This window comes from Gymnoscopelus braueri, assembly GCF_963280865.1.
Source record: "Gymnoscopelus braueri genome assembly, chromosome: 9".
Lineage (NCBI taxonomy): Eukaryota > Metazoa > Chordata > Actinopteri > Myctophiformes > Myctophidae > Gymnoscopelus > Gymnoscopelus braueri.
This window is the reverse complement of record NC_137610.1, coordinates 17199043-17224541: the sequence shown is the minus strand read 5'-3', so window position 1 is coordinate 17224541 and position 25499 is coordinate 17199043. Positions and strand designations below refer to the sequence as shown.

The following is a 25499-nucleotide window of genomic DNA, read 5'->3' as shown; positions in this document are numbered from 1 at the left end:
TCATTTATTATTAATAATTGCTGCTGTAAAACATATTGATAATCATCCCTGGTGTGCAGGAGACCATGGGAAATAAATCTATTTAGTCCTTGGGTGATAACTATGTTATTAGATTTTTTTTAATGATTTTTTGAAAGATAACATTGAAATGGATGGGATTCTGTAATATTTCAATAATTTATTATTAATAATTGCTGCTGTAAAACATATTGATAATCATCCCTGGTGTGCAAGAGACCATGGGAAATAAAACTATTTAGTCCTTGGGTGATAACTATGTTTTTAGAATTTTTTATGATTTTTTGAAAGATAACATTGAAATGGATGGGATTCTGTAATATTTCAATAATTTATTATTAATAATTGCTGCTGTAAAACATATTGATAATCATCCCTGGTGTGCAGGAGACCAAGGGAAATAAAACTATTTAGTCCTTGGGTGATAACTATGTTTTTTGAATTTGTTATGATTTTTTGAAAGATAACATGGAAATGGATGGGATTCTGTAATATTTCAATAATTTATTATTAATAATTGCTGCTGTAAAACATATTGATAATGATCCCTGGTGTGCAAGAGACCATGGGGCACATTAATATTTAGTCCTTGGGTGATAACTATGTTTTTTTGAATTTTTTAATATTTTTTGAAAGATAACATTGAAATGGATGGGATTCTGTAATATTTCAATCATTTATTATTAATAATTGCTGCTGTAAAACATATTGATAATCATCCCTGGTGTGCAGGAGACCATGGGAAATAAATCTATTTAGTCCTTGGGTGATAACTATGTTATTAGAATTTTTTATGATTTTTTGAAAGATAACATTGAAATGGATGGGATTCTGTAATATTTCAATCATTTATTATTAATAATTGCTGCTGTAAAACATATTGATAATCATCCCTGGTGTGCAGGAGACCAAGGGAAATAAAACTATTTAGTCCTTGGGTGATAACTATGTTTTTTGAATTTTTTATGATTTTTTGAAAGATAACATTGAAATGGATGGGATTCTGTAATATTTCAATAATTTATTATTAATAATTGCTGCTGTAAAACATATTGATAATGATCCCTGGTGTGCAAGAGACCATGGGGCACATTAATATTTAGTCCTTGGGTGATAACTATGTTTTTTGAATTTTTTAATATTTTTTGAAAGATAACATTGAAATGGATGGGATTCTGTAATATTTCAATCATTTATTATTAATAATTGCTGCTGTAAAACATATTGATAATCATCCCTGGTGTGCAGGAGACCATGGGAAATAAATCTATTTAGTCCTTGGGTGATAACTATGTTATTAGAATTTTTTATGATTTTTTGAAAGATAACATTGAAATGGATGGGATTCTGTAATATTTCAATCATTTATTATTAATAATTGCTGTTGTAAAACATATTGATAATCATCCCTGGTGTGCAGGAGACCATGGGAAATAAATCTATTTAGTCCTTGGGTGATAACTATGTTATTAGAATTTTTTAATATTTTTTGAAAGATAACATTGAAATGGATGGGATTCTGTAATATTTCAATAATTTATTATTAATAATTGCTGCTGTAAAACATATTGATAATCATCCCTGGTGTGCATGAGACCATGGGAAATAAAACTATTTAGTCCTTGGGTGATAACTATGTTTTTAGATTTTTTTATAATTTTTTGAAAGATAACATGGAAATGGATGGGATTCTGTAATATTTCAATACTTTATTATTAATAATTGCTGCTGTAAAACATATTGATAATGATCCCTGGTGTGCAAGAGACCATGGGGCACATTAATATTTAGTCCTTGGGTGATAACTATGTTTTTAGAATTTTTTTATTTTTTTTGAAAGATAACATTGAAATGGATGGGATTCTGTAATATTTCAATAATTTATTATTAATAATTGCTGCTGTAAAAAATATTGATAATCATCCCTGGTGTGCAGGAGACTATGGGGCACATTACTATTTAGTCCTTGGGTGATAACTATGTTTTTAGAATTTTTTATGATTTTTCGAAAGATTCCTTGAAATGGATGGGATTCTGTAATATTTCAATACTTTATTAATAATAATTGCTGCTGTAAAACATATTTATAATGATCCCTGGTGTGCAGGAGACACTTGGGCACATTCATATTTAGTCCTTGGGTGATAACTATGTTTTTTGATTTTTTTATGATTTTTCGAAAAATAACATTGAAATGGATGGGATTCTGTAATATTTCCATAATTTTTTATTAATAATTGCTGCTGTAAAACATATCGATAATCATCCCTGGTGTGCAGGAGACACTTGGGCACATTAATATATAGTTGTTGAATGATAACTATAATTTTTAATGATGTTTCGAAAGATTACATGTAAATGGATGGGATTCTGTAATATTTCAATAATTTATTATTATTAATCGGTACCGTAAAATATATTGGTAATAATCACATATTGTAAAGGACACACATTGGCACAATAACATTTAGTTGCTGGTTGATAACTTTGTTTTTAGATTTTCCCAAAAATTACATTGAACTGTTATATTTCAATATTTTATTATTAATAATTTGTGCAGTAAAACATTTTGGTAATAATCACAGACGAGAACATTAGACACAAACAATGTTTTTAGATTTTTTTAGATAGATTTTATTACATTTTTACATGTATATATTGAAGTGGTTGGGATTTACGATTTCATTGAACGCACCATCAGTTCGCCTAACCGTAAAAGGCCACGTAGTTGCGCAGCAATTTTTGAAGCACGGCTAGTGCGACCGTCTCTCTCTGAAGTGCGGCCAGCGTGACCGCAGTGGGCGAGCGAGGGAGCTAAGGAGGGAAAGTTTCTCTCTTTATCTTTTTCTCCCTTCTATCTATGTATGAGTGATATGCAGGCATGCGTGAATGTTTGAATGCGTGTGTCTGTCTCGCTAGTTCTAACCATTTTAGTCCAAATTTCATTAATTCTCCAGTCAGTTAGAACAAAGTAAAAACTCAATTTCCCATAATTCCTTCTGGTCTCTTAAAACTCAATTTCCCATAAATCCTTCTGGTGAGGTTAGGGGGTAGGCTCCCCAATCCCTTGCCATAAACAGGCGGCAGCGGGGTCGCAAGGCTCCCAGAGCACGTTAAAGACGATTTATAGTGCTGGGGAGAGACTGAAGGGCCCCCGTGTTCTGTCAAGGATGAATCAACATCCTAGCTGTGGAACCGTCTAGTCGGTGTGCCGACTGCCGCTCTCTCCTAGGGTTGGCAGCACATGGTGCGTGGATGACAGTCCACACCTAACCGGACGGGAGCGCGTGACTCACCGGTTACAGGCAAGGCGGGTGAAAACGGTTAATATTCTGGTTCCCGTAGCCAAGCGGGGCCAGGACAAGACCGTCGGTTTCCTGCCTGGGGCGCCAACCACGCCTACGGGTAAGGGATCGCTATCGACTGGGTCACCCGCCGGTCGGATCGCAAAAAGCATTAATTCCATGGCGTGCTCCCCGACAGGAGGCGGGTGTGGTCGCTGCGTTCGGCTCAATGTACAGTCAGGCCATCACAAGCTGAAAGCGACCGCCGGAGTGCTACAGTTACTAAGCGAGTGATGCTCCTGTGATCGGTGGGCTTTGAAAAGAAGACGCCGGGAAGCAGGAGACTTGAACTCTCTATCCAGGGTGACCTGGGTGTAGACCTCAAGTGGAAAGGGGTCTAGCCTGGGACTGCGCCCCGGTGGGGAGGTTCGAAAGACTTAAGTGGTCTTGCCCTTCGCAAATGGCAAGCGATAAGAGAGCAGTGACAGAGTGATCCCAATACACACCACAGAAACATTATATTGCCACCTGGGCCCCCATGCTGAACTTGACGAAGAACACCCCTGCACACCCCTGCACGATATCTACGCCCCGACTTTCGACCTCAAGGAGGGTACGGATCTGACTGGCGCTTGGGGGTTGGGGCCCCTGTGTATAATACGGGGGGCTCCGGTCTCAGGCCCCAGGAGGGTACGGACCCGGGGGGCTCGGGAGTGGGACCTCCGCCTCTTAGCTCATTCAGTGCCAAGTACATTCGTTAATGGCACTGGATGGGTTGGGGGGGGGGCCTAGTCTTGGGCTCTGTCGGAACCTCCTCCTCCGGGCTCGGAAAAGTGACCACCTCAACCAGAGGAATTGGAGAAGAAACCAAAAATGCACACAGAGAACTAGATATTGATTTTTTTATTTTTTTTTATATATATATATATATATATACACATGTTAGAATAGTTGCTTGTAAAGGAAAACTCAGTGGGAATGCCCCACTGAGGGACCCTAAGTCTAGCAATGCAATATGGAATCAAATGATGTAATTGTCCCCAATAAGAGCTCATGTCCAGATGGTAGGTTTGGGACTGCCCCAGCCTAGTTCAGAGTTTCCCCTTCAAAGAAAAGGGTTTTCCTCGGCTCACATGACTCAAAAAGAGAAAAATGGGACCTGATTTTTTAAACATGCAATATGTTATGCTAGATGATAATTGCTATAAAGTACTGTTTAGATTTTAATCTTGTGTTGTTGTGGGTACTAAATTCGTACCCAAGGAGGGCTTGATGGTCCATTGTGGAACCTTGGGCCGTCAACCTTTACTTTATAGAGTGCAGTCAGAAGACAGGCCTTGATAGCCACAGCGTTGATATACTGAATGTAATAGATAAGAACTTCAGAATTCTCCAGGCGCTCAACCGAGCGCTTGTTTGCATGCAGACTTAGATGTGGAGCGAATTGCCTTCGTGATATATCAGGTCGTATTGTTTTAATATCATTAATTTGCTGTTCTTTTATTCACATAGTATAGAGGGAATCTCCCTTGTTTGTCAATAAAGATGCCTTGCGCATGTAAAAGGTAATTTCTGTGTATGTCGTCTATAAACTGGACTTTAGGGTTTATTGAACCTGTGCGACAGACCGTGTACGGCACATCAGAGGGAGAAATGAATCAGGTACCAACCTGCCTGCCTGCCTACCTACCTACCTACCTACCTATCTATCTATCTATCTATCTATCTATCTATCTATCTATCTATCTATCTATCTATCTATCTATCTATCTATCTATCTATCTATCTATCTATCTATCTATCTATCTATCTACCTGTTATTAATACATGGAGGATGGAGCGGGTTTGTATTTTCTTTAGGTTACTCATTAAAATCTGACCGCAATTCAGTCTCTATTGTCCAGTCGCTCTTCAGCGAACTGGTCCAGCAAGTTTGATCTGGGTGGGTCACAGCAGACAGACTCCAGAGTCTGTCTATATACCTGCTGCACGGACTGCGGGTCTACAGTCTGTAGTCCTCCTCGGAATAACGATGAAGTTCTTCACTGCATGTATTTTTCTGTACTGCGTCGGCTTTGTGCGAAGTAAACCTTCGTCTTCTTGTCCAAGTGGACAGTTTATGTTGAAGAGCCAGTGCGTCCTCTGTCATCCCACCTGCTCCGAGTGCAACGGACATGAGCTGTTTGAATGTACTACCTGTGGAGTGGGTAAGACTGAGCCTGCTTTTTACTCTGCACCCACATAACATCCATGTCAACAATCGATATAGTGGTGGAAAAAGTACTCACATTTTGTAAGTAAAAGTATCAATAGGCTACTGCAATTTAGAAATACTCTGTTACAAGGAAAAGTCCGGAATAAAAAAAAAATACTTGAGTAAAAGTACAAAAGTATTAGTATTGGTTTTTTTTTACATAAAGTACCAAAAGTAGAAAGTAGGCCAGGCCTCCTCATTATGCAGAATGTCCCATTTCACAAGTTTTCAAATGTATAAAATGTATTAAAATCTTTTGAAAATAGCAGATCTACAAACTCACAATGTGTTGCATTGTGACACATTGTGAGCTTGTAGATTGGCTATTTTCAAATGGCAGAAATGTATAGGGCTGAAGTGGTTAATGTATGTTTTGTAATAATAATCAAACAAAGTAACTAGTAACTAGTTACTTTCAAATAATAGTGGAGTAAAAGATGTAGTGGAGTAGAAGTAAAAGTACAGTTGGAAATACTCAAGTAAAGTAAAAATACCTTGAAATTGTACTTAAGTACAGTACTTGAGTAAATGTACTTAGTTACTTTCCACAACTGGATATAGGCTACTGACAAATGTCTTAACTTTATATCGTTTAAATGTAGAGAGGCATTGACCCAATAGATGTAACCCATTATATCCGATAAATTGCAAAAGCATGACTATGTGAATTTTTTTTTTTTTTTTTTTATCTCTCTTTTATACAGGCTACTATTGGTAAAGACTACCCTGCCTTATTGATTTGATACATTTAAATGTTGCCTCTATACAGTATGTTGATGTTGTCCTTGGGAGATGCCATCAACAGCATCATGCAATGGAGTGCATAGCTTAGTATGAGCAGAGAGGGCCATTTTATCTAATTGAATTCCATGCAAATAGCCTGAGCAGTTGTTCTATCTTGAATTGTGGCTACACAGCTGCCAGGCTCAAACAAAGCCGTGTCACAAACCCATCAATCCAGTGGACGGAATGGTCTTTCCTCAAAGCAGTGCTATTTAATGGTTACCAAAGCAGAGTTGCTCAAAGGCTGAGGAATTAGGGGAGGAACATTCACCTCTGGTTTACCATTTACCACTGTTGAGCAACAGAGAATAAGACAACCAGAGTGTTGTTGTAGGCTGTAGGCCTACTTGTGTTGGCTATTTGTTGGCTATTTTTCCACAAAGAGTTGGATTTCTTTACGATTGGTTTGCAGACATGTTTGAAATGGAAATAGAAATAAAGGTGTTATAACTCTCCCTGAGTTTCCTCAGTGAAATCTGATCATGTCAGAATGGAGGCATTGTTAGGCAGAGGGAAAGAGAAAAACATCCCCCTGGGCTAAAGCTACTACTGTTGCAGTTCAATGGGCTCAACCTGAGAGTGTCCCTTCTCTCTAATGACAGCATAGCATAAACCAGCTCCATTTACATTGTGAACTTTTTGCCCACAAGTGCCATCACCGAAAATGGCAGATCTACAAGCTGTTCTCGGCGAGTGACACCGCTGTACGACGGGGTATCAATTAAGCATAAGATGGAAGTCTCAAGTGGAAGGTGGGGGACAGAGAGAGGCAGATATAGTCATAAAGCGCTCTCCTCCCCCGTCGGTCGCACACATCTTCACTGCAGCTCTGAGCAGATGTGACAATATACTGTAACTCAGCTGCATTCCCAACAGCCTCAGGTGCTACGGCTGGGGAAGTGGCAGGTGGCAGAGTATTAATCAGTAGGGCCGAGACAGACCTCTATCTCCAGCCCCTCAGCACTGATATCCTCTCATCTGCTGCTTTTCATCCCCCGTGTTTACATCGCTTTAAGACACGGCATCATCAGTCAGGAAGTGATCTCACATTGAGATCTATTGTATACCTGCAGATCATGTCAGTGTCAGTTCAATGTCAATCAAGGCGTTGAGATGTGTTTGTTCCACTATTTTTAGATCAATACTATATACTATAATCTATTCATATATTAATGAGAAGAGTGGACTGCCGCTGCATTATGCATGAATATAAATCTGTGCATTTCCAGTATTTGAGCTCTCAATTCATAATACAGCTACTGTTTTGATCTCTGTGTTTACAAGATGTGTCTCTCTTTGTTAATGAACACGTGGGAAAAACGATTGCCACAGTATGTGTTGTGTACTGAACTTTGTCACAGTTGGCAGCTTGTCCTGACATCTATTCTCCATCCCCATGTGATTGTCGGGCCCACTTGGCTCTGCTCTGACATGTATTATGAGGGGAGGAATTGATTCCCGTTCCCATAAGAGCCTGAATGTCTGGAAGAGGCATTTCCTGGCAGGGGCGCACTAATGGCATCTTTGTCAACATATGAAGTGGGAAGGATTCACGTTAACAAGTCTTACATGTCCTGTCCTCCCCAGATGAAGACGGACAGGAGCGTTATCTCCACCAAGGTCGCTGTCGGACACACTGCCCCCGGGGACTGTACCCTGACAGGGGTCGCTACGCCTGCCTGCCCTGCATAGCCAACTGTGAGCTTTGCACTGATGCCCACATTTGTGCCAAGTGCCGGGAACACTACAAGCTCCACAATGGCGTCTGCCAAACTGCCTACACCTGTAACTTAGGTACGTGTGGTTGGTCGTGACGTGAGAGAAGAAGCTTTGTTTTGGTTTCCTGCAATTTGAGAGGACTCTTTTGAGAACTGAAGGTTGCTGTGCTGGTTGGTTACATGTCCCATATCTGGAGGTTCCCTTTGTCTTGTCTTGTCTATGTTTCAGGGCAGGTTCAGGATCCTGACACAGGAGAATGCATTGACTGCGAGATGGGATGCAAAACGTGTTCCACAGGTGAGACACGTGCTACTGATGCCCACTGTCACAATGCTATACCCAAGCGTGTCTGATAATTAATAATGACCGATAATAATTAATAATGGAGCGATGATGGGAAATACTGTAGAGCACAACATATGTTTCACATCACATTCATTCATGTAAATGGATTCTAGCACAAACATCTGATGAAATATACAGTAGATACATTTATGTTGACACGTGCACCTATATCAATTCCTTGTGCATCTTGTACTTAAAGATTCTGACACACAAAATATATTTTTCATATGGAGTCACTATCACACTTTGTCTTCATACAGAAGACCCTGAGATCTGCAGCAGCTGTGTTGATGGTTACTTCCTGTGAGTCTATATGTTTTTTTTCTTGTTTATCAGTTTCTGTTTTCATTCTGTGGACTAATCTGGCCTTCAATATTATCTGCTACAGCTTTAAATCTGAGGAATCACTGTAAGATCCCACAGGTTTCAATGAATCTTCATTGTCTATATTTGACACAAAATGAAGATTTTGTGGCATGACTTATTCATACATTTCCTACAAATTGCTAAGATTATGAATATTAGACATTATAAATGCTCTCCATGAATAATTGTCGTCCTATAATTGAGTTTCTTTTTAATCTGCTGCCATCTACACAGAATTTGTCATTGTCCTGCTAAATTAGGTAGCATAAGGTGTGCAAAGCAATACAGTCTCATAGACGTGCACCACATAAATAGTTTTTTCCTTTCTATTTTTTTGTTTGTTTGGTTGTTTTGCTGCAGAAATTGTTTAGTTATTCATTACACCACCAGAGCATTTCTTGGCTCTGTTTACTCCACCCTATCACTTGGACCTAGCTTAGCACATGGGCTCTAGAACTAGAACAGACCTCCCATTATGTTCTTGTCCCCTGAGTTTGGGCCTCCTGGTATTGTGTGAATCAGGTTACCCACCACTCCGAGCCATGCACTGTTACATGAGCCTTAGTTTGAGCATACACATGCAGGCTGATTCATACAAAGGCACTTCACAGTTTGTGTGTGTGTGTGTGTGTGTGTGTGTGTGTGTGTGTGTGTGTGTGTGTGTGTGTGTGTGTGTGTGTGTGTGTGTGTGTGTGTGTGTGTGTGTGTGTGTGTGTGTGTGTGTGTGTGTGTGTGTGTGTGTGTGTGTGTGTGGGGGGGGGGAATAACAGACAAAGACAGAACATTGCAGAAGAGAAAGCCTTAGCCAGTAGCAGGATTGTGTAGCAGCATCTTTATTTCCTCTAGTTGCATGACCCACAATAACAGAGGGAGAGTCCACTATCCACTCACACATTTTATTGTGGTTACACCGATGCTGTTGACAGATACTCAGTCTTTGTCTGAACCCTTGCCATGATAATGTAACTTTTCATTCCGAAAGTGCGACAAAGTGTTTTTCTCCCCCATTACTTTCTTCCAATTGTGCAACTACCCAAAAAATACCCATAGCCTACATGGAGAGTCGTCATAGAATGAGCTGTAAAAACAGCATTGCTGTGACTATGTAGAGATGCTTAATCTACCTGACCCTCAGCACCATTCTGAACGTACTGCAGAAATGCCATTATTTTTTCTACTGATCGTCCCATTCCAGAAGGTCCTATAGGTGCTTCAGCCCATGGATTGCAAACATAGAAATTCAGTCCTGTGGACTGCCAAGCTGAAAGAGTACTATACTCATCAGCCCAGAAATACAGCTTTGTACAGTTGATCTTTCAGAATGGGGTTTCATTTTTGGCATTTATCTTCCTCTAAGCTAAGTGCACCAAAACCATACTCAGTAGGCTACAATGTACCAGCCTGCTTTCAATCTAATTTAGTCCAAATTAGCCCTTCAGGCTTTTTTACTACATCACTACCTGTATTTTCTACTGTCTCGCTACTTCAACTTAAAAAACTGAAAGCCCCTAAACCAAAGCTAAGCAGGAAACGCTGATGTGCTCTCCTTGGTGAATGTATGGGCCAGTCTAATATTTGCTGAGCGTTTCTTAAATGAATATGCTGTTTCCAGGCCAGAGACCACTGCTGGTCTGCACACACTAAAATCCTAGTGTCCATTCATCCATTTGTAACTCTTGACGGCATACAAATGAACCCTTATGGTTCCATTTGGTTGCATTTGTACACCGTCAGAGTTAAATTAAAACACAGGATTTTACTGGGCTGCTGCTATTGTGAGTGTGATGACTGATGCAGTATGCCACTCCCAGCTGTTCCTCCTCAAACAAACTAGTGCATCTCAGTACGGATACCACGGCAACACAGCAGGAAGGGTAGCACCATGCCTATCTGTGGTCAGCTATACTCTCACATAGGAGGGCATCGGGAAGCGTAGCAGCAGATCGTTGTCAAAGTTATTGCAAGTGATTGCTGCTACATTTGTATCATGTAGAGTGCTATGTCATCTTCAAACTAGCATTTATGTGTGACATCCTTGTAACTCAATCCCGTAGATGCTTAGGGCTGAGAGCAGTCCCCCATATCGGAGGGTCAATTAAGCCCTAGGAGAGACAGGACAGGTTAATGGCAGGAAAGTACCCCCTCTGCCTACAGGCTGCAAATAAAACGCCAATTAATTCTCTGCCTTGAGACAAGAAAAGAAGCATGATAGGCTTGAACAAAATCAGCTTGTATTATGCTTTTGCCCCTGTTTGTCATGCTTATTGATTGGTGGTGTAGACTGTTTGACAGTGGAATGTATTGAAGTCAACAATACAGCTACAGGTGCGGTTCAGATTGCCACAGTGCACGCAGGGATTGCATGTTACTGTACATGTGGTGTGTCTCGTCACTTCTCTGGTATCAATTCCTCTAACTTCAGAATCCTTCATCTGGGAATAAAGAAATCTGCCCATAGCGACATTGCTCCTCTTTTGCTGTGAAGCGTTACCTGACATGTGGTATTCAGTCATACTAGACTTCAGGTCTTTGATCTCTCAGTAGATTTGCTCTGAATGCTTGACTTTTTAGCTGAAGCGAATGGCAAAGCACAAAACCACTTTTGGTCAGTCATCTTTTTCAGTAAAGGGATACACTTGTGGAATGCCCTACCAACATTAAAGTCATTGCTTTTATGACTATAATTTGTGAATGTTATTACTTTTCTACTTGTTTGGATTATTTTTTAACTAGGTAGATATTTGTATAGAAAGGCCTGACCAGGGAAAGGGGTCACAAATTAGCCAACGGTTTAATGTTTTTATAACTTGATTGATACATAGTTTTTTTGTATTGTCCCTGTCAAATAAACATAAATAAAATATACCTATTGTAGGCCAAGTCTAATACCAGACTCTTTGTTCAGTAATCATGACATTTCAGTTGGGTGCTTATAATGGACATGTATTTGACATTTGTTTTAAAATCTCATCATAGATTCAGGCACCAGTGTCGCAGACACTGTCCTCAGAGCACATACGAGGACCGGGGCAGGGCCATGTGTTTGACTTGCCCAGGACCATGCGCTGACTGCAGGAGCAACACACTCTGTCTGGCGTGCCAGACTGGACACTTCCTCAATGGTACTAAACATGTCACGAAGGAGAGAACGCATCATTCTTTCCCTTTACACTGTACTGATGTCAATCTATTGGGATTAACCCATTAAGACCTGAGGTCGACTCTACAAATGCCTTCTAAATCAGTAGTTCTCACACTTTAAAGATTTTTTAAAAATGTTCAAAAATAGCAGATGTACAAGCTCGCAGCGTGGCATGAAGAGCTTGTATATCTGTTATTTTTGAATAGCCAACGCTAAAATGACAGATGCTTTTCCGGTTTTAATGGGTTAAACCCTATATACTTCGCTTTAGGTCAAATGGTGAAAATAGTCGATCTACAAGCTCAACATTTGGCTATGTTTGCCGAATGTTCACCTGTTTTTGCAGAATGTCCGACAGGCCCAACATTGCACAGAATAGGGATGCTAATAGACTTCATGTGGTTAAATATTAGTGAAGTCAAGTCACATTTCATACATAAGAAAACTCAATGTACTTCACGTGCATGTATACAAATACATACAAACTACGTTAAAAAGTGCACACTTCTGTGCCAGTGAGGAGTTATGAGGCAATACATGAAAATAGGTTTTGGGGAGCAAAGGGTGGAGGTGGCGACTTTAAACAAAACATTAGATGGCCTTCCTTGTAGCACCAGTCTACTCTCCCATCAAATGTAGTAAATCATCGTTTATCTGCAGTCTGTTTACACATTGTTTCGTAAACTCTTAAATCATTGTGCATGTAAGGGTAATCAATCATTCTCGTTAAAGATGAATCCTGGCTGGCACTGGTACCCCTCATTTGCATTGCAAATCACTCCCATGTCAGCATGAGATATGTAAATATATGATGTATGCAAACAAGAGCTGAGGTTGACTCTGGGGTGGACGTGACAGTGTTATCACTTGCTGGGGGGAAAGTATACCTTTAAATCATGTAGCAAACCTTTAAATTACGAAGATTTGCTCATTTATGTATTAATTTTGTCTAAGAAAATCCACAGAAAACTGCAGGTTCACCAACATTTAGATCTGCTTCTAATCTAATAAACCTTTGATTCAGATAATGTCTTAATATGGACCTGTGTGTATGGACCGGTGTGAGGTCCATATTAAATATCTATCAGTCATCAGTATTGCTCATTAGAGTGCACTGTTATGACCCAACAGAGGTCCCTCTGACCCCTAAGTGTCAACAAATTGATTGTATGTGGTAACGGTTACACATGTGGCTGTATGGAGTATATTAAGGGGGGATAAGCTTGTTTCCCTGCTCTTGAGCCAAGGCTAGCTCAAGGTCCATTTTCAAATGATTTGGGTCATTGCTTCATGGCTGGGCAACTGGATGGAATGTGGAGAGACTGAGAGAGAAGGTCAGTTAGAGGAGAAACACTTCAGAGAGAGTATTAAAACCATCTCACAGTATGTTATAGAGATAGAGAAGAAGCAAGGAATCTTTTATAATAATATATATTGCCCCCCTCCCCATTCCAAAATGTGTTATTTTTTTACAAGGCCAAATTCCTTATAGCTATGTGCAAACGTAACCACTTAAACCCTATTTACTTTAGTTGACCAGCGTCCCCCAGAGCTCTTTACTAGGTCCGCTAGTATTACACTGAGAGAAAAGAGAGGAATTCAATTATTGTCTCAAGGTGAAGGTGCACGCCTCAACAATATCATGAGAAGAAGACAGTCAGCCAGCCAGCACTCAATACATGACCTTTTCACCTTTTCACATTTTATTTACCTCACCCAGGCAGAGCAACGAATACAATTCAACCTAATAGTTATTTGTTGTGTCAAGACAATAGGAAGTGAGGTTTAAGTAGTATATGATCCAAATGAATACAGGTGCAAACTGTCATCTCTTTGAAAGCTAACATTGACAACTTTATTAATTACAAGTTACCAGGAAAGGACAATTACTATGTCATTTACAATCTGTACAGTGAGTCAACTATATCTATACATGAATCAAAGACACCTGGACAGAGGGCTAGGTAGAACCTAAGGTGCCTGAAAGGCTAGCAGTGTTCAACTGACTCACAAAATTCACAAATATTATGCACATGTAGCCTACAAAAAGCCAAAGAACAAGCAAAATACTGACAATAGTAATTGATGTCCCAATGTAGACATGTTTGTAATAATTTGAAATATTAAGCCAACATGGCTTAATAATAGCTCCTCATTACGACCCTTGGGGTGCTCTGTTTGTAGTGTGTGGATCCAAGAGGCCTCCCTCTGAAGCAGCAATCTGTCCCTGTATAGCCCGCTAGTATTACACCAAATGTCTTCACCAAAAATGACATATCTATTAAGCCCACAACGCGTCACGTTGCGACGGGTTGTGAGCTTGTAGATCAGCTATTTCTAACAAATGTTCGCCCCAGAATAGGGACACTAGGTTTCATGTGGTTAACTTAAGTACCACTAAAGTGATCCTGATTCTGAGACTACATCAGAACCATCAGTGTGAGCATGTGCCTCATGGAAACCTTTTTTGCAAAAAAATAAAAAATAAAAAATAATAATAATGATAATAATAATGATACTATTACAGAATTGTCCTCATCGCATATTCCTCTGTGCATCTCTGTGTTGTCAGGTGGTGAGTGTGTGAAACAGTGTCCCCTGCAAACCTTCAGTGATTCCACCGGGCGGCGCTGTCAGGCCTGTCACAGCTCTTGCCAGACATGCCATGGACCACGCTCAACAGACTGTGATCTATGCCAGGGCGGGGATATCCCTCTCCATGGGCAGTGCCCTCTGGTCAACTGCGCACAGAGCCAGTACTTTGATGGTGAGGGAACACTTTGTGATAAGCAGTGGTGTAAAGTAACTAAGTACATGCACTCAAGTACTGTACTTAAGTACAATTTTGAGGTACTTTAACTTTACTGGAGTATTTCCACATTTCTATACTTTTACTTCTACTCCACTACATTTCAGAAGAAAATATTGTACTTTTACTCAACTACAATTATTTGAAAACTTTAATTACTAGTTACTTTGTAGATTTTGCCATTTCAGCCCTATATACATTTCGGCCATTTGAAAATAGTCGATCTACAAGCTCACTATGCCTCGACGCATTGTGAGCTTGTAGATACAGTATGCTATTTTCAAATTATTTTTATACATTTTAGTTGTGAAATGGGACATTCTGCATAATGAGTAGCCTACTTTCTACTTTTGGTACTTTAAGTATATTTTGATACTTTTGTACTTTTACTCAAGTAAATTTGGAATTCCGGACTTCTACTTGTAGAATTCCGGACTTCTACTTGTAGAATTCCGGACTTCTACTTGTAACAGAGTATCTCTACATTGCAGTATTGATACTTTTACTTAAGTAAGAAATGCAAGTACTTTTTCCACCACTGGTGATAAGGGTATAGTAACGTCTTAATCTCTCTCTCTCTCTCTCTCTCTCTCTCTCTCTCTCTCTCTCTCTCTCTCTCTCTCTCTCCCTCTCCCCTCCTCATCTGTCACTTCCTCTCTGTTACAGAGGGCATTTACTTTGGTATAGAAAGGTTTTCAGTCCATTGTGATGCGTGTCAGCTGGAAGCAAAGCTAATGAAGTGTGAGAATTGACTATTCAGTGACAGCAGAGCCGGAGATAATGATGTAACAATAGGGCCATTTAAGTTCATTTTAGATAAATAGTTGTGACAACACTGCTCAGGGGGAGGGGAGGGGTCTAGAGGTTTGAAACATTTCCCCATGACCAAAAGGTTGCAAGTCGAATCCCCAGTCCAATGACGTGTCCATCAGCGGACAATGTTCAATGTCCTTATAAATAACAGTTGGAGACTTGAGATAAATGACGAATGATGATCCACAGCTCCCACTGTGTACGAACCCCATGGCCTTATTTCACCAACACATTCTGGGGGTGGCAGGTATAGCCAATTGGTTTGAGAGCCACTTTCTCACCAGAAGGTCACAGGTTCAATTCCTGTAATAGCTATCGTGTCAGCTCTGTCAGCAGTCATGTATCCTTTCAAAATGTCCTTGAGCTAATCACTGAGGTCAGTGGGGTTGTGATCGTGCTGAGATCTTGCCCAAATTTGGAGCCATACGTAGATACATCACATAGACGACTGACGTCATACATGAAGTCCGAGTTCCACATTGGAGCAACGCCATTCCTATGTGGATCCTGAGATCCACATCATTTCATAATTAATGAAAAAAGTGAAAAAATATGAAAACGTTGATTAAGGATGCTGGATGACTGCATGTCACTTAAAGATAAATCAAACACCGTACCCCAGGTCCTTGATTGTGTCTGTTGATAGCATGGTGTTTTATACAGTAGTGGGTTGGATCAGAGATTGCTTATTTAGAAACATAAAAAACAGATGTATTGTTAAAAGACAGTGGCTTTGTGTTGTTAAGTTTCCCATTAACACCATGGATCAATAGTCTACAATGCTTTGTACTCTGAATCCTTCACCCTAAGCTGATTATGCTGCCCTCTACAGGAGACATTAGCACTAGCAGTTGCTTGTTGCTTGTTCTTATTTTTTTTTCAAATTCAGTGTTTTGTTGGCATGTAAAATCGGATACTTATTTGTCCTCTGATTTTATTTCAGGAGCCTCTCGTGGCTGTCAATCATGCGATGTATCCTGTAAGACATGCTTTGGTCCCCAAGCACTGGATTGCTCCTCATGTTTCACAGGTACAATTAATTACTGATGTTCTGCCTGAAAAAAAGTTTCTAGATAGATTTTGTTTAGGGAGTTCTCGGGAATAAATCAGAAAGTTCTTTTCATTGTGGGAATCGCTTTTTCTGTCCTCATCATTTTGATTGATGAGGACATAGATAAATAAATGTTCAACAATATACAGTACAGTACAGCATTATAGCATGTTTATAAAAGCCTATAAATACAATAAAGGGTAGTATGAGTATATTTATTAGAATATAGTAGTAGCTTAATTATTATAATTGTTTTTGTTGTAAATAATATATGTAGTATATCGTCGCTGTCCAGCAGAAACTTTGTATCTCCATATTTCAACTTGAGAGATAGAGTGGTCAAATAGCTGTGAGCGCCTGTGTTTTGGTATCGTTCAGTCAGTCAATCAGTCTACTGTGTGTGTGTGTGTGTGTGTGTGTGTGTGTGTGTGTGTGTGTGTGTGTGTGTGTGTGTGTGTGTGTGTGTGTGTGTGTGTGTGTGTGTGTGTGTGTGTGTGTGTGTGTGTGTGTGTGTGTGTGTGTGTGTGTGTGTGTGTGTGCGTGCGTGCGTGTGTGTTTGTGTGCCCTTGGAACAGGATATTTCTTGGACCAGGACAGTTCATGTGTAAAGCATTGTCCTCCTGGCTCTTTTGCCAACCCTTCGACTCAGCTGTGTGAGGACTGCTCGCCTAACTGTGAGGCCTGTGCAGACAGCAGTGATACCTGTATTAGCTGCTCCAAAGGCAGCTATAAACTCTTTCTACACCAGGGGAGGTGCTGGTCCAACTGCCCAGAGTAAGCTCTAGAAATGGGACTAAATCCGTGCAGAAAAAACTAACTATGAAATGTATCATTTCTTTTTTTAATTATTTTCTGCATTTGCACAATTACTGTTTCCCATCCTCTGTCCTTCCTCTTTTTCTATGTCATCAATTGACCTGCAATTGTACTTACAGAGGTTTCTTTGAGACGGCGGAAGGGTCATGTGAAGCCTGTGACAGCTCCTGCCAGACTTGCGATGGGACTAAGACCCAGTGTCTGTCCTGTCCTGACGGACACTACCTAGAGAATGGTCTCTGTCGACTCAATTGTTCCGTGCGGTCCTACCCCGGAGACGACGGCACCTGTAGACGCTGTCCTCCCCACTGTGACGTCTGCTCGGATGACAGGACCTGCTTCAGTGAGATCCCCTACAGAAAATCATACTTTACATGTTTCGAAAAACACACGTACAAAATGGTCATGTATGGGAGGAAATAACCTTTCAGTTGGCAAAATAGATCAAAACTATATTTGTAATTAGATGCGTTTAATGTTTCTTGTTTTAAAAGAATATGTGAAAGATATATATATATTTTTTTAACTGAATGGCTAATGAGCAACATTCCACATCTTACACCCTATATACCTCATACAAGGATAATGCTTTAAAAGGAATAATAATACTATGACCAATGTTTGTTTTGCCTGTGTAAACACTATCGCATGGGAAACCAAACTCCCACCATTCAACCAAAGAGGGCTGCGCCCCTGGCCAAAGGAAATACTAGGCTTCTGGCCTACAGGCAGGGCTACTGTGCTACACCTGCTTCTGCTTAGGGGTGCAGTTAATCAAACTATTATAAAAAGAATTGATAATCGATCAATCCCTATTTTGGGCAAGTCATTATAGGCGAAAAGTTAAGGTTTAGTAAAAAAAATAAAAAACAGCTAACGCATTGTGAGCTTGTAGATTGACAATTTTTTTACTACTATAGGTTCGGGCCCCTACGCCTATGTCGCACTGCCGATCCGAACGATATGCCCATATATGGATATCTCTGTATCTGTCAGTCCTTGTCCCTTTCATGCCCATCCATATACAGTATGGAGATCCCTGATGTCTTCAGTATATAGGCATGCCCCCTTTTGTGCCCATATATGGAGCTGACTGATTTGTGCCTGATGCCATGAGACACGTTGACGTTAGACAACACACTCCATATTTGGGCGTAGCTGCATTGGGAACTCCTTATAAGGTTATGGTCGAGTTAAAGTGACATGAACGTGACAACGTGGTCCACCGGCCCACTGGCCAGTCGTCCCTTAAGCCAATTTTAATATAGGATTTTTCATGACACAGTTGTGCGACTAAGTATAAAATAAGTAGTTAATCGATTCATTGATATATACAAAATAATAATAATAATACTTGCAGTTGCAGCACTACCTCTGTTAACTAGCCATCGGCCCCCTCACGGTTTCAGAGTGCAGTTTCCTCTACCTGATCCTGAACGGTGTGTGCAAGGCCAGCTGTCCCATGGGCTACTATGAGGATATGGAGGAGGGTCGTTGTGGTGAGTGTCACAGCACCTGTAGCAGCTGCTCAGGCCCTCAGCCAGATGACTGTGAGACCTGCGTTGAGCTGACCCCCAAGCTGTATGAAGGCGTGTGCGCCAAGGACTGCCCCATGGGGACCTACTATGAGACCTCGGCTAAGGAATGCCAAGGTGAGACTCATTCAGTGGTGGAAAAAGTACTCAAATTTTTTACTTAAGTAAAAGTATCAATACTGCAATATAGAAATACTTACAAACGTATTGGCATCAAAATGTACTTTTAATACCAAAAGTAAAAGTACTTATTATGCAGAATGTCCCATTTCAAGTTTTCAAATGTATACAAATCTTTTGAAATGAGCAGATCTACAAGCTCACAACGCGTCGCATCGCGACGCATTGTGAGCTTGTAGATTGGCTATTTTCAAATGGCCGAAATGTATATAGGGCTGAAGTGGTTAATTTATGTTTTGTAATAATAATCAAAATCTACAAAGTAACCAGTAACTATAGTTTAGAGTAAAAGAACAATATTTGCCTCTGAGATGTAGTGGAGTAGAAGTAAAAGTACTGAAAATTGGAAATACTCAAGTAAATAAATACCTAAACCTTTTACTTAAGTACAGTACTTGAGTAAATGTATTTAGTTACGTTACACCACTGGATTCATTGTATTTAGCTTTGGTTTGATTGAAGGTGGAACGTTCTTACTGTATAGAAAGGGGTTACAATATGTAGTCGTTCTGATATCAGGTGTGTCTGTGCAGTACGTGCTGTACTGTGAGGCTCTGTGAGGGGTCGGTGTGTGTCTTCACCTGTGTCAGCAAAACCAGTTACAGTACATTTATTGTACTTACTTGACACATCAGAACTTATACAGAACAGGAAATGCTAAAGCAAGCACAAAAGATTTGTTGGGGATGTGGAAATGCAAAGATAACTTCTTCAGTTACAGTAACTGTAACAATGATCGTTACTACGGTAACTGGAATTACAAAAGGTACCATGTCATTTACTGTAATCTATTCTATAACTGCATGTTCAGTGATAAGATTACGACCTAAATGGAATTTTACAAGATGCCATGTTATTTAATGTATACTTTAATTGCTTGTTCAGTGATAAATTGATTGATAACACAGGTAAACATGATCGTACGTAGTCACCCTTGCGTGCGGTAAAGTGACACCACCCTTTTACTGTTCACCGTTTTGCAACACATAGATGACGCAGTGTGAATTATTTGATTACACACAGAATGCCACCAGACCTGTGCCAGCTGCTCAGGGCCAGATGCCAACCAGTGCACCCAGTGTGAGAGGGGACTGGTGCTGGACCCAAACACAATGTTGTGTGGAGTGACAGGTGACACAGACTGCCCACCAAGGACCTACCTGCACGATGACCAGTTCACCTGCTTAGACTGCCACCATCACTGTCATTACTGCGGAGGGCCGGGGCACAACCAATGCGAGGCCTGTGTTATGCCAAAGTACCTCCACAGTAAGCACTCACTAAATGTTCAACTCAGTGTATCTCAAACGTTTTCATGTTACGGATCCCCAAATTGATGTATTTGTCCGCTTACCCCCATTTGAAAAGTTTTGTGGCACCGTCTCCAAAGTAGCCTGTCTCTATCTCGACAGTCTTTCCTGCATGTCACTCCCCATCTCTTTCCCCATTTTCCTGTCAACTTACTATCCTATCAATAAAGGCAGAAAAAGCCCCAAAAAAAATATTTGGGGAAAAAAAAAAGATATATTTTGTGACAGGGACGAGAAGATCTGTCCATTTGTTTTTGAAAATAGCAGATCTATAAACTTAAGTGTTTAAACTGTTCCTCATTTTGCTGGGGACCTCCTGGAACCCCCTGAAGGACTCCTGGGGACCCCCGGACTCCACTTTGAGAACCAGTGGTTTAACTGACAGAGGCTCCCATGTCGTCACTGTCAGGCGGAAACCTTGTAGCCTATATGTCCAAAACCAGAAATGTACAAAAGAGCCTGTGTCGCAATGGATCCAAATGTAGTTATTTAGTCACAAGCTTTTATTTGCTTTCAAAGTTTTTCCAAAACGTGAAAACAGCAGAACTTCAAGCTTGTCGCCTTGTGATACGTTTTGAGCTTGTAGGTGGGCTATATTTGCTACTTTTGGATGACATTGTCACACGACAAGTAATAAAATAAGGCATTAGTTTATGGAAAAACATAAAAACTGACTGAGACGAGAATAATGGTAATCAGTTCAGCCCTCTTTTAAATGTTGGATATTATTGATCTCGACAGTCTGGTGTGTGTGTGTGTGTGTGTGTGTGTGTGTGTGTGTGTGTGTGTGTGTGTGTGTGTGTGCGTGTGCGTGCGCGTGTGCGTGTGCGTGTGCGTTCGTGCATGTGTGCGTGCGTGTGTGCTCTCCAGACAGTACCTGTGTGAATGAGTGTCCACCAGGCACATACAGCTCCAAACAGGATGCTGATGGAACAGAGCTGGGGTTCTGTTCACCGTGCGAGCATGTGTGCTCTACCTGTACCGGGGCTTCACCTAAAGACTGCCTGACCTGTTCCCGAGGATACCTCCAGCTCCTCCACCTATGTGTCAGCCATTGTCCCACAGGGTAAGAGCTTCGAAGCACTGCTTTCGGAAACTACGATATAGGGCTGGGTGATACGACTTCAAATCAATATCACGATTATTTCAAACGTTTTCCCCAATTGCGATTAATGAACGATTATTCATTTATGTTTTAATAGGGAAAATATTAGATCTACCGTACAAGTTCACAAAACGCCACAATAGTGCACCACAATACTACACCACAAGTACACCACAATAGTACAATGAAGCATTTTGTAAGGTTAAGTGGTTAATCGATTTAGTCGATTATAAAAAATCTATTAGAATTTTTGTGTGGGGCCTGGGCCGCAGCGTGGTGGTCCAGGCACCCTAGGCTGCAATGCCAGCCTGACAGCGTGTCGCGGGTTCGAATTCCGTTCCAGACGACCCCCCATTTCCTGTTAGTCTACTGTTCTATCTATAAAGACATAACAGCCCCCCCCCCCAAAACAATGTTAGAATTTTTGTGGATTTGTTGATATAAAAGAATAAAAAATTAAGAAAAAACTGTTCTTGTTTATTCGATTAACCTACATGAGCAAGATTAAGTAGGTTATTGGTTCAAAATATGGGTTTCGATATATTTTTGGTTAATTTCCCAACCCTACTTCTATTGTTTTACTGTGATGAAACTTCCTCTCCACCCTGTGTCCACTCATTTCAAAGCTGATTATCAAGGCAGTTTTTTGCGGGCAAACTGTGCTTTTTGCCCACTCTGTACAGTAACTTTACTTTCAGCTCATTTATTTTCAATCATTTGAATTTTGTTTTGCCCCGTCAGGTACTACCGGGAGGGCTCCCGCTGTGAGAAATGCGACGGTTCCTGTGAAATGTGTACTGGTCCGGGACCCGAGTCCTGCCGGGCCTGCCGCCCTCCTCTGCTGGAGCTGCAGGGCACCAGGCTGTGTGTGGAGCACTGTCCAACCCGCTTCTATCAGCTCAACCATCTCTGCAAACAGTGCCACACCAGCTGCCAGACCTGCACAGGTAACAGCTGGTTTACTGATTTACTACCTCTTACAGATCTAACTCCATAAAACGATTAATTACTTCAGTGAATCATGCAGTTCATAATACAGGTATTGTTCTGCCTTTGACTGAACAGGACGTCCAGAGCTTCACAGACCTTATCTTACCCTTGTAAATTTCTGCTTCTTAGACATACAATAGTTTTCCAGATAACCAGGCTTGTCTATGTTATGTATATGTTTGCAGACGCCGCGCCTCAGAGCTGTGTGACTTGCGACTGGGGCAGCACGCTACGCGACAACGTCTGCTATCCGCACTGTAAGGAAGGGCGGTACTTCTCTGACGAGGTGAGCTCTGAGTCAGCCGAACGCTGCCGAACGCTACAAAGAGTATGAGGTTCACCGCAAATGTCACTTAATGTCACTCAATTAGAATGCCTACGAGGGACGTGCGTGTTGTGTGTTGACTGCATAAATTGTGCCCTGTTTGAATCCGGTTGGAGATCTGAGTTGCATACTCCCTAAAAATACTGTTTATGAAAAGCACTTTATTTTCTCAATAAATAAATGCACTACCAGAGTAACAGAAATTGGTAACCTGTAGCTGTCATATTCATGGATTCCTGGATGGCTGGAGTCCTCCATGACATAATATGTACATATCCAACACACTTACTGTATGTTTCTTTGCTATCTTGTCAGTGCAGTCCAGTGTCCTTTACATTATGCTTTGAAACGCATGCCGTTGCAGGAGAGCTGTGAGCCATGTGACAGCTCCTGTCGGCACTGTAGTGGCCCCAGGCCTGACCAGTGTTTGTCTTGCCCCCGTGACTTTGCCCTCCATGCTGTGGAGAACCGCTGTGCCCGCTGCTGCCAGACTGGAGGGAATGACACAGAGTGCTGTGTGTGCGATACCCGCTCAGGTAAGGTTCCTGCAGCCCTTGAGCGTCGTAGGGTCATTGAGATAATACCATCCCCTAAAACAGGGGTGGGCAACTTTGATGATGGAGAGGGCCACCATATTTCCGCTCTCACTCCAGAAGGCCACATTGCATATACTGTACAGAAACCTCTTATCTCTGTATTTTAACTTTTTTTTGTAATTAATGCCCTACTTCGTCATTCTATGTCACACAAAAGTAGCAACAATAGCCGATCTACAAGCCCAAAACACGTCGCAGTGCGATGCGTTGAGCTTGTAGATCTGCTATTTTTGCTATTTTTTAATTGGAATCCTGATTTTTTTTGTGCTATTCTTTTATTGGAATCCTGAAAAGTATCATTTTTATTTAATTTCATTTAGTTGTACTTATGTTAACTTTATGAACTTAAATACAAATACATTGGACATAAAAAAGACAATAACATTTTAATACTAGTCATTAAGCTCCTAAAATAGACTGAAGTAATTAAAGTGGGTCATGTTTGCACGTTTGGAATTGTAACAGCTGAAATCAATAATATATCAGTACTCCGATATTAACCTGCGGACCGCATTAAGTGTCGCCTGTCGCCAGTTGCCCATGTATGCCCTAAAATCTGCTTTTTCTTTCTAGCTCTTTGCGTGGAGACTCCCCAGCCCAAGTCTGGAGGAGACCAGGCAACTGACTTATCCTTTGCACCCGGAGTAGTCAAGCACACTTCAGCCGCTCTGCCCGCTGCTCTGCTGCTGGCGCTGGGGTTGGCTCTGGCTGTGTTTGCTTTGGTCCAGGCCCGTGCCAGGAAGAGGCTATGCTGGAGCCAGAGCTATGAGAGACTGAGTGGGAGTGCAAGCAGCACCATGCCCCATGGCGTGCCAGATCCGGACAGTGGGGACGAGGCAGACGTTGTGTACACTAGCAAGGGTGGATCAGTGTATCGACGCTACAGCTTTATCCATGAGCCGGACGCAGACGCTGACCAGGACGTGGATGAGAGCACGTACCTCAACCGATCCTAGTGACATACAGTATCTCCATCCATTAGCACTTACAGTAGCTGATAACGGTATTGTGGGTGTTCAAAAATGAAATTTGGGGAAGAAATCTAGTAATGTTTTCGTATGTAATGTATTAGAACCAAACAATGTTTTGTTTTTTCTTACTTTATGTGAGATTCATTTTTGATACATTTTATGTTTTGTAATATAAAGTGCTTCCACTTGTGCATTGTACCTTATTAGATGTGGTGTTTGGGAGTTACATTAAGTGATTGTGTATAATGGACTGAATTTCATTTATTGTAAATAGAAAATATAACTGAAATAAAATGTTCTTTTTCAATTCCATGCCCTCAGTGGACAGTATATCACTACCTTCTAAACGGTTTGCATCATTGCAGATAAAGTGGTTTCCGAATAAATATTTTCAGTGATTTTATGACAAGCAACATGAAAATGTAAATGAGCATTGACATAAGCTTAAGGTCCACACCTGAATATAATTATGCCATAAGATTAAACAATGGGCACATTTTAAATAGCTGTTATAACACCTGTGTCCATATTCTAGGCAAGGCAAGTTTATTTTGTATGGCACATTTCAACAAGGCAATTCAAATTTACATAAAACATTAAGCAACACATTTTAAAATACATTGTTTGTAGTGGTGGAATAAGTAGCAATATCCCAATATAAAATACTCTGTTACCAGAAACAAAAGTAATGGCATCAAAATAGTTACAGTACCAAAGTTAAAGTACTCAATTTCTTTTCAAATATGTCCAACTTTTTCAAATATAGCAGATCTACAAGCTCACAACGTGCTGCGATGCGACGCATTTTGAGCTTGTAGATAGTCTATTTTTGAATATTAAAACTATAAAATAGGACTCAATCTAAAATGTCCACCTACTGTATAATGCCCAAAATAAGTTTAAAGTGGTTAAATATAAATATTTTAGGGTATAGAATTTGCCGTTATATTGGGATACGAGTGCACACAGAGTATTGATATAACACATAAAAAGATATTTCATAACTTTTGGTATAGTTGTATACAGTATTGCATGAATAATGTATGATTGTCAGATAATCCCAAGGCACACCTGGACTTGTTTTATG

At 40.6% G+C, this 25499-nt stretch overlaps 1 protein-coding gene across 1 annotated transcript; it reads left to right on the top strand.

The window, feature by feature from the left end:
- The first annotated feature begins 5322 nt into the window (after positions 1 to 5322).
- LOC308092062 (uncharacterized protein) lies at positions 5323 to 24724 on the top strand. The gene is made up of 16 exons (XM_080437856.1): positions 5323 to 5509; positions 7927 to 8133; positions 8287 to 8355; positions 8664 to 8706; positions 11746 to 11891; positions 14484 to 14678; positions 16477 to 16563; positions 17160 to 17358; positions 17520 to 17743; positions 18810 to 19052; positions 20139 to 20384; positions 21296 to 21491; positions 22272 to 22477; positions 22706 to 22806; positions 23210 to 23381; positions 24015 to 24724. Exons 1-16 carry the CDS (start codon positions 5335 to 5337, stop codon positions 24395 to 24397), a joined length of 2892 nt encoding a protein of 963 aa, XP_080293982.1. The 5' UTR covers positions 5323 to 5334; the 3' UTR covers positions 24398 to 24724.
- Positions 24725 to 25499: the final 775 nt, after the last annotated feature.